The sequence below is a fragment of the Xyrauchen texanus genome, chromosome 33, assembly GCF_025860055.1.
Source record: "Xyrauchen texanus isolate HMW12.3.18 chromosome 33, RBS_HiC_50CHRs, whole genome shotgun sequence".
NCBI lineage: Eukaryota > Metazoa > Chordata > Actinopteri > Cypriniformes > Catostomidae > Xyrauchen > Xyrauchen texanus.
The window spans coordinates 7,997,169-8,007,675 of NC_068308.1; the positions used below are offsets into that span (position 1 = coordinate 7,997,169).

The window sequence follows — 10,507 nt, forward strand, 5'->3', positions numbered from 1 at the left end:
TAAAAAGATAATCCCATTCTACCATATCAAAAGCCTTTCTTTAATGATTCCTTATAAATTTAAAACAAAGGTGGAGTCAATTCTGTAGCATAAGATCTAAAAAACTCAGCGGCAAAGCTATCTGGCCCAAGAGCCTTGCATGTAGGCAAGGCCTTAATTACCTCATCAAGCTCCTCCAAGTTTATCTCAGAATCAAAATATTTTTCATCAGTTTAGGGAGTCCTTATGGCACTGTAAGTCGCTTTGGATAAAAGTGTCTGCCAAATGCATAAATATAAATATATAAATATAAAATAGTATTATATCTGTATTTTAGTCGGGTTATTTCTCTGAGGCCATCAGATGACATTCTGGGCTTCAGCTCAGCATCTGCATTTTTAATATTTCCTTCCAACTCCACGAGTTCTCTTGCTTTGGATTTTTTGATGAATGAGGCATACTTTATAATCCGACCCCTAAGAACCGCCTTAAATGCATCTCAAGCCAAGCCCACAGAGAATACTGAGGACCAGTTAGACTCCTTATAGACATTAATTTCAGCCTTTAACATTTGTTGGAAATCAGGATTTTGCAAAAGGGATACATTAATGTGTCCGCATGTGGAAACACCTCTAAACTCACCAGTGCGTGATCTGAGACTAAGATGTTTCCCATTGAGCAATCAACAACAGATGAAATGAGGGGAGAAAATTGCTTTTAACGATAATATAAAAGGGTCATTGGCAAATAATATTGTCTGAGGTGATAAAAATGTATAATCTTTTTTAAAATCTTGTTTAAAGCACGTGTCAAGTTTGTAGAAATGTAATCTTGTGTCCATGTTGATTTCACATTTTCTTAAACACATTTAGCATTTTCTACCAAAGAATTGTATTTATTTATTTAAAAAAAAATGGTAGAAAATGCTAAATGTGAAATCAACATGGACACAAGACTAAATATTTAAAAATATATATTTTTTTTTAAATTGAAATCAACATGGACACAAGATTGTTGAGTCATGAATATAAAATGTTTTTTTATATTTTTTTGTAAATATTAGGCTAAGCATATTTTAAAACAAACTTGTTTCACTGCTATTTTTTAAAGAAATAATACAAGATTATTCTGTATTACTCATTACTCTTTCAAGAATTTCAGCTGTTAATGAGACTTTAATAATATTTTACTGTTTCCAGGTGGTTACACCACATGACATTTTTACTTTTAAGTCCAAGAAAAAAATATCAAAATGTCTTTGAACTCATAGTTGAGGTGTATTCAAATATTTTGATTGAAAAAAATTTTGCCATTTACTTATCAGTGACTAAAATAAATATTTTATATTGTACCAATTCGATTATGTAACGCCTGGTGTGAAAGCAGGACAGGACAGACAAGAGGTGCGGATCCAAATGCGGTTTTTATTGAATACAAAATAAACAAACACTGGAGCAAATCAAAGGCCACGAGGGGAAAAGTAAACAAACACAAACTAACACAAAGCTGGACAATAACGCTGTGACAGCGGTGATGAGGAGTGAGGAAGAAGGGAAGTGTAGTTTAAACAGAGACATTGAAACACAGGCGGACAACAAGGAAGAAATGACAGGGAGCGTGTTAGGTGAAACAGAAAACACGGGACGGATAACAAGGAAGAGTGACATGGAACGTGACTGGCGAGGGTGAAACAGAAAACACGGGACGGACCACATGGAAACGTGACATGAACGTGACTAGAGAAACAGAGGACACAGTGAGGACAACAGGGGATCGTGACAGATTACATCATCGACACATAAGACACACATAAGTCTTGTACCTTCATCCTTTTTTCCTATTTGCATCAATGCATTTTATGCTTCAACATTTGTAATGTTCAAAGTCTTTGAACAAGTTTTCTTCCTAGCTTAGACATTTTTATTGAAGAATTTTGTATTCTCTATTGAAAAATTAATGGGAAAAATATTTCAGGAACCAAGTAGACAACACTGTTGTGCTCTATTGAATCTGAACGTTTCTGATTTCTGTATTACTGATCTAACTCAAGTGTTTGTTGGTTTGAAGTGGCTTCATTAATGGAAAACTGAGTGAACATCTCTGGACTGTCGTGCATCCTCGTGACGTGTGTACACTGGGCATCACACTAATGGTTTTCTTTTTCAGCATTTGTCGTGCACGATCATGGATGAACACTGAAGCTTATATCCTATAGACATTGTGTTGCATAATGACTGTTTTAGAATTATCTCTAAATTAACTCTTTTCTATCTTATTCCAGGCTGATGAAGCAGGGAGGGATAAAAAGAAGTAAGGAAGACAAAGGGAGAAAAAGGGTCAATCATAACAATCTGGTAAGGTCACATTCACAGCACTAAAGCCTAGGAAGGGAAAATGCAGAGCGGAGTGGAATCCCATCGGATCAGACTGGAGCTTTTGTTTATACCCTTAATACAAGAGTCACCTGAGAAATGTGTTTTGCAACAGTGTTTTTCTTGTTCCAGTACAATTTAAATTAAACACATTGATGGGTTTCAGACACAGCAAAACAGCCCATTCAATTGTTCTCTTCCTGATACATATATTCAGTACTAAGTATTACTAGAGGATTTATGTGCAGTGTTGGATGTAATCTCATTACAAAGTAATTGTAATATAACTACTTTTAGTCAAAAAGAAGTGTAACTATGCATTGCATTTTAATTCTAGTAATCAGATAAAAGTTACTGACTTAAAGTGACTTTTAAGTACTTATCATGGGTTTCACATTTCTAATCTAGTATTATTATGTTGAATTTAAAACATGAATTGTGTTCATATGTAAGTATGTTTGTGTTTCTGTGACAGTTAAAGCACTTCCTAATGAGTCATCGTAAGGGAGAAATTAGTGTATGACTTACATGGGACAAAAAACAATGAGGCTATATAGAAATTATTTTGAATTTGTCGACAAAAACAATTGTGTAAAGTGTTTTAGAAAGTAACTTAAAAGTAATTACTAATGTGATTACTTTTCTAATTAAGTAATCAGTACAGCAATCTGCTTACAATTTGTTGAGACACTATTTATAATTTGTAGTAATTACTTTTTGAATAACTTACCCAACACTATGGTAGTTTGAGAGCCCTCAAATTTTACTTCTCTAATGTGACATATTTCGGTGTAAAAAGGAATTTTCTACAAGATAAGTATGTGAAGAACTTCTTAGATTTATACATTTTAAGATCAGATTTTATCCTTAAGGAATCATTTGGATCATGAAAAATGGGTTGATTGTGAAGGACTACTCCCATTCTAAAACTGGCCATTAGCTCACATAGGCAAGGTCAGCAAAATAGGAAAGTTGTTTCAGGGTCTGAGCAAGTTATACAATTTTGAGGAAAGATTACAAAGACAAGCATTTATTTTTTTTGGAAAAAGTACACAGATAAATTGTGCACAATAAGACCAGGCACATTCAGTATGAAAGTAAATAGAACTGCTTCAAACCATTGTCCTGTATATACCTAATTTAATGGTGATTAAATGTGCAGTTTTTCATTAATACAGCCCTCAGAAAATGTGGCTAAAAAACATTAAATCGATCAAATCCAACATATAACATGTATCGTATTAAATGTTCATATTAAATGAACATACAAATGTGCTTTTGATATTACGTGAATAAAACTAAATTAAATATTCCTTTATCTCACTGTGTTTTAGATTTGAAATGGTTTCAAAATCATTTTCCTGGGAGGAAGATCACTGGAAACCCGCAGGAGGTCAGAGGATAAAGATCGTGTGTCTGCAGCTTTCATAAAAACAGCCAGAGGACTTTTGATTTCGCATGAGCATGAAAAACTTGTTTCTGTCAATAACACGGAACCACTAACAGTTGTCCCAGAATGTTGAGAGGACATTGTTGGTGCAACGTTTTGATCGATTGGGAGTGTACCATGACCAAAGAGGCCACAAAACACATTGTTGATTGACAGAAATGGAGGAACACTTTCGAATCACCTTCCACACTCGCCTTACATTTTTCTCCTCTTGGACCCATAATGTCGGGGTGTATAATGCTGTGTAATGGAGCTATTGTTGTACATAAATTACACTGTATAAATTCTAAAGTGGCTCACAATATTGTTAATGCACTGGCAAGTGAGTAGGAATGAGCTACCAATTCTGACTTTAAGGGAAAATTTGATGTCACATGCACTTGTATAATTATAAGCAGTTTGTAAATGAAAAACAAAAAATGAAAAAACAAATCAGCTTGATTTTAACAGACATTTCTTTTAAACCTACTGCAATTTCAATGATATGGAATTTGGAGCCACTTTAGTTTTGTTCTAAGACTTCAGAATACTAACATTTTCATGCATGTAATTCACTTTTTTATTTTGATTTTTCTAAACTGCATAACACAAAAGTGAATGGGTGATTATGTGTATACTCATAGTGCTGCCACTGGCCACTATAGGTTTATTTTTAGAAAGATGACAGTATCACATCACCACTTAATCAAATGTGAATGGAGATTCATTGCTCAGTTTCACTAAAATACACTGTGTCCCATCACATGGCTTTGGATTCCCTATGCAGTTAAAGATATGCCTGAAATCTGAATTTGCACCATATTGTGTCATGTCGAATGATTTAATACAGTTTTAACTGTTTAACTCATGCATATTTGCTCTAAGATGTATAAGTGTTTTGTCAGTATCATTTGTAATCATTCTAGCCATGTATTTCTACTTTTCAAGCATTCTGGGGTTTTGGGGGAAATTTTATTTTGGTTTTGGTGCATTATTGACAATAATCACCCTCAAGCATTCATGGATGATGGATCTGATAACAAACATATGTATGGAAAAACAACGTACACTGGATGATCAAAATCATTATTTAAGCTAATAATAAATTGTGTTCAAAACCATTACGTGTTTTCCTTCTTGTCCCAACATAAAATTATGATTTTTTTTACATTGGTTATAGGTGAATCTCAAATAAATGTCTGGGTCATATTTCCATATATATATATATATATGCCGATACTGGACAGAATGCTGTCAGAGCCAAGACTTCGGATTTAGACCAATTGAATTAATATCCTGAGAACTTGGAAATAATAATTCTGTGAAGGCAAGGCATAGGTCTAGAAGGGTCGGAGACGAATAATAAAATATAATCTGTGTATAGCAGAAGCTTATGCGCCACACCTCCCGCAACCACCCGTGGAAAATCATCCTCCTTTCCTATCGTGGCTGCTAAAGGTTCCAGCGCAAGACAGAACACTAATGGGGAAAGAGAGCAACTCTGCCGAGTTCCCCTATTCAGAGTAAAATAATCTGAAACCAATCCATTTGTTTGTACCGCTGCTATAGGGTGTCTATAAAGTAACTTAATCCAACCAATAAATGTACTCCTGAACCCACACATTTCCAAAATCTTAAAAAGATAATCCCATTCTACCATATCAAATGCTTTTTCGGTGTCAAGTGTGATGGCAGCGACCGGAGACTGATCATTCGCTACTGACCACATATTGATGAGATGCCTAATTTTATCAGAAGAGTTACGGTCCAAAATAAACCCCACTTGTTCTATTTGTATAAGATATGTCATAAACGTAATCGGTTAGCCAACATTTTTGACACAATTTTTACATCTAGTTGTATCAGGGAGATTGGACAGTAACTTACGCACTCACTTGGATCATTGTCCTATTTAAGAATCAGACTGATCCCGGCTTGAGTCATTGTTGGGGGAAGCTTTCCATTCTTTAAGATGCTATGTTTTCAGACCTCGAATAATGCAAAGAAAACAAGTTTATATTTATTTTAAACAACACAATTCTAATGTTTTAACTTAGGAATAGTTCAAAAATCTATATTTGGTGGAATAACCCAGATTTTCAATCACAGTTTTCCTGCATCTTGGCATTCTCTCCACCAGGCTTTCGCATTGCAGCTGGGTGAATTTATGCCACTCCTGGCGCAAAAATTCAAGCAGCTTGGCTTTGTTTGATGGCTTGTGGCTATTAATCTTCCTCTTGATGACATTCCATCCAGTGAAAACCAGTGGGGTTCAGGTCTGGAGATTGGGCTGGTCATGACAGGGTCTTCATCTTGTGGTCTTCCATCCACACCTTGATTGACATGGCTGTGTGACATGAATCATTGTCCTGTTGGAAAAACCAATCCTCAGAGTTAGGGAACATTGACAGAGCAGTAGGAAGCAAGTTTTCTTCCAGGATAACCTTGTATGTGGCTTGACTCTCACAAAGACGAATGCCCGAATCCAGCCTTGCTGAAGCATCCCCAAATCATCCTCGATCCTCCACCTGTTTGTCTAATGGTTAGACGGAGACCTGGAGAGGCCTTCAAGCCACAGTGTCTCGCATTCACTGTGAAATTTGGTGGAGGATCGGTGATGTTCTAGGGTTGATTCAGCAAGGCTGGAATCGGGCAGATTCATCTTTGTGAGAGACGCATGAATCAAGCAACATATAAAGTTATCCTTGAAGAAATTTTAGGGTGAAATATGTAGTCGTACTTCACTTAGAAATAGGACTTTCTGGATATCAGATGAGGCCATGCAAGGTTGGATGTGTGAACGGCAAGCTCTGAGCACTTTGCTAGTTTTAATACTTTTTATGTATTAAATTAATGAATTATTTAAGTGGATGGCTGTGGCTCAGGTGGTAGAGCGGGTTGGCCACTAATCGCAGGGTTGGTGGTTCGATTACCAGCCCATATGACTCCACATGCCAAAGTGTCCTTGGACAAGACACTAAACCCCAAGTTGCTCCCAATGGAAGGCTTGTACCTTGCATGGCAGCTCTGCCGTCATTGATGAGTGAGTGTGTGAATGGGTGAATTAGTCACAGTGTAAAGCGCTTTGAAAACCGTTAAGTTTAAAGTTTAAATGCAGACCATTTAGATCATAAAATTACAAGATTTGATACACCCTGTTCCATAACTGTTCTAGGAAGACAATATGTCAAACAATTAAAAATCCTCAGGCTCTGGAGACATTAAAAGACACTTACGTGCTCAAGCTGAGGCCCACAGCATTTTCTTGTTCCCAGACTTTGCAAATTCGACAAGAGAGAAACGTGATCGATTCAAGGAATGCAAGGAACTCTTACATCAATGGAAGATCGCTTTTGCTCTGATGTTCCCAGCCAATTTGAGAATAGATGCTAAGGATGGCCGTAAAACATTTACATGTTCCCAGCAAGCGATGTCCTTCATAAAGTCAATGGAGTGAGTAAGTTATTTTGTGGTACACATGTTGCAGCAAAGTGGACCGATTCACTGATCATTCACTTGACTGTCCGAGGAAACTGAGAGTCTTTTTTGTTTGTTTTTGTGCTGGTTCTGCCTAGTGGCTGGAGTTTGTTTTGTGTAGTAACACTCCTTCGGTAAAGTGTTGTGGATGAATCTGCACATTCTTTGTGCTTATGCCTCCTATTGGTTGGAGTTTGTTTTCTGGAGTATTTCTTGCAAGTCATGGAGTGATTAGGTCAATTGTTGCACTCATGTAACAGCCAAATGGGCTGACTCACTGAACATTAGTTTGACTGTCCGAGGAAACTGAGCGCACTTTTATTTTTTTTATTTATTTTTTTGCTGGTTCCGCCTAGCGGCTGGAGTTGTGCAGGAACACACCTTTGGGACATCCATGTGGATGAATCTACACGTTCTTTGTGTTTAATCCGCCTATTGGCTGGAGTTTGTTTTATAGATTATCTTCTGTTGTGTAATTCTGTCTAACAAAATTTGTATAGAAACACCGGACTTGAACAAGCCGATGGCTCTCGTAGGCATACATGAACTGTTTGATTATTTATTTATTTATTTATTTTGTTCGGGGGAAGTTTGGGGTTTGATTGTTGCAATAATTTTGGAATGTGGTCTTTATGATTTCATTTTTGACACACAATCTATTTTTCAAATGTCAAAATGTCAAATGTTAATATGAGTGGATTGTCTCTCTCCAAATGGAATGTGAATGGGTTGGGGCACCCCATAAAAAGAAAGAAAAGAAGGAAGGATATTTCTCTTCTTAAGTGTAAGAACTATGATATAGTGTTTCTTCAAGAAACGCATCTTTCCCCGCAGGAAGCTGAAAAATTTGGGAAGATATGGGGTGGATATGTTTTCTTTAGTGCTGACTCAAGTAAGAGCAGGGGAGTCATTGCACTGATGTGTCAAACAGATTAAAGATAAATTAGGAAGAGTCATTATTGTTTTAACACAAATTCAGGGGCAAAGTCTTATTTTGGCTAATATGTACGCACCTAACGCTGATGATCAGGGCTTTTTTATAGATCTTGAAGGGATGTTGCAAGCCACTGGCACCCCTCATGATATAATATTGGGAGGAGACTTTAATGTATTAATGTACTCAGTCCTTGATCATAGTGAAGCAAAAGTGTGTAAGCCCCTTGAGCAACACTGACGCTTCACAAGATGTGCAGATATTTGGAGATATTTGAACTCATCTGGTAGGGACTACACATTTTTTTTCATCAGCCCATATGATTTATTCTAGAATAGATTTATATATATATATATATATTAGGGCTGTCGATTTAACGTGTTAATTCAGCGCAATTAATCACAATGCCCCCGGAAAGCTTGTACTACAAGCTTTGAGAAATGCAAGCTTGTAACCTGTTTACTCCAGAGGGCAGTCATTGAAATTTCAGCTGTATGAGCATGGCGCAGTTTATTTGGCAATAGAGCATCCAGCAGCAAAACAACACAGACATGTGTTACATTCTTGCGTTCAAAACACTTGATGGAGCGCAAATGCGAACTAAGGGATCTCAAGATGTATTTCTGTTGAGACATTCAGATGGTAGAGTCAGAATTTGGCGTAAACAGAATGAGAACATGGATCCATCATGCCTTGTTACCACTGTGCAGGCTGGTGGTGGTGGTGTAATGGTCTGGGGGATGTTTTCTTGGCACACTTTAGGCCCCTTAGTGCCAATTGGGCATTGTTTAATTGCCACGGCCTACCTGAGCATTGTTTCTGACCATGTCCATCCCTTTATGGCCACCATGTACCCATCCTCTGATGGCTACTTCCAGCAGGATAATGCACCATGTCACAAAGCTCGAATCATTTCAAATTGGTTTCTTGAACATGACAATGAGTTCACTGTACTAAAATGGCCCCCACAGTCACCAGATCTCAACCCAATAGAGCATCTTTGGGATGTGGCGGAACGGGAGCGTCGTGCCCTGGATGTGCATCCCACAAATCTCCATCAACTGCAAGATGCTATCCTATCAATATGGGCCAACATTTCTAAAGAATGCTTTCAGCACCTTGTTGAATCAATGCCACATAGAATTAAGGCAGTTCTGAAGGTGAAAGGGGGTCAAACACAGTATTAGTATGGTGTTCCTGATAATCCTTTAGGTACGTGTATATATATATATATATATATATATGTCATGATACCCTTGTTGTCTGCCCTGTGTTTCACTAGTCTTTGTCACAAACTCCAATTCCCCTGATTCCCGGCCCTCATCACTGCCAGCCCTGTGTCATTGTTCTCACCTGATTGTCGTTTCTCATCATCATGTCTCCTGTGTATTTAAACCCTGCTGTTTCTCCATTCCCCTGTCGATTGTTGATGAATGTAGATGTTTCTATGTTATCTTTGCCCTTCGTGGATGTTTCCCCAGCCTGTTTACTCTTTTGATGTTTTTCGTGTTTTGGTTTTGTTTTCCCACCGTGGATGTTTCATTTGTTCCTGTCTTGTTTGTTGTTTTTTCATCTTTCAATAAAAGAACCGCATTTAGATCCCCACTCCTCGTCTTCCTTCGTCTGCCATCGTAACATATATATATAGATCCAAGAATTTTAGTTGAGGGTTCAGAGCTTTATGTGTGACGTATTGGACACTCAATTTTAATTTTGCCCCAGGTTCTGTATCTTAGGCGATGGGCCGGACTTTAATATAGGGTATAGACATATAAAAAGTTGAGTCCTAGCCGAAGTTATGATTGGCAGACGGATCGTTCTCAGGGGATGGAAGTCAGCTGGAGCACCCTCATTTCAGGAGTGGTGCAAAGAGATTGGTGGGGTGGTGGCGTTTGATGTAGTATTATATAGAAGGCTGGGAAAATGGGATTTGTTTAACAGGAAGTGGGTTAGGTATCTGGCTTTTTTGGAAGGTTCTTGGGGAGGGGTATTGGAGAGGGATTTGTAGTTTTAAATGTATATGTACATTCTTATTGTTTTTTGAAAGTATACTTTTTTAATGTTTTTTTTTAATGTTCTAATTATATATGACCATTGTAGTGTGTGTTTGTGTCGGGGCAGAGAGGCTCAATGTTTTTAATTTCATTCTGTATTTTATGTTATGTTTATTTATTTTGAGAATGGAATCACTAAAAATTTTTATTAACAAAAAGACATAGGACTGTCTTTAGAGGAACTTGCTCGCTGCATATATTTAAGATTTTTAGCTCATTCATATAACTTTCCTATCTGACAAGAATCATAAAACTTTCTTAT

The 10,507-nt window shown here is 37.2% G+C and overlaps 1 protein-coding gene across 4 annotated transcripts in view; it reads left to right on the plus strand.

Annotated features, from left to right (window-relative positions):
• LOC127626586 (ankyrin-3-like) overlaps window positions 1-4,895 on the plus strand; it is a 209,010-nt gene extending 204,115 nt beyond the window's left edge. For all 4 annotated transcript variants that reach the window (XM_052102480.1, XM_052102483.1, XM_052102481.1 and 1 more), the window contains 2 exons: window positions 2,261-2,333; window positions 3,686-4,895. In XM_052102480.1, the coding sequence (XP_051958440.1) occupies window positions 2,261-2,293 (33 nt within the window). In that variant the 3' untranslated portion in view covers window positions 2,294-2,333; window positions 3,686-4,895. The remainder of the gene's footprint in view (window positions 1-2,260; window positions 2,334-3,685) is intronic.
• The last annotated feature ends 5,612 nt before the right edge of the window (window positions 4,896-10,507 follow it).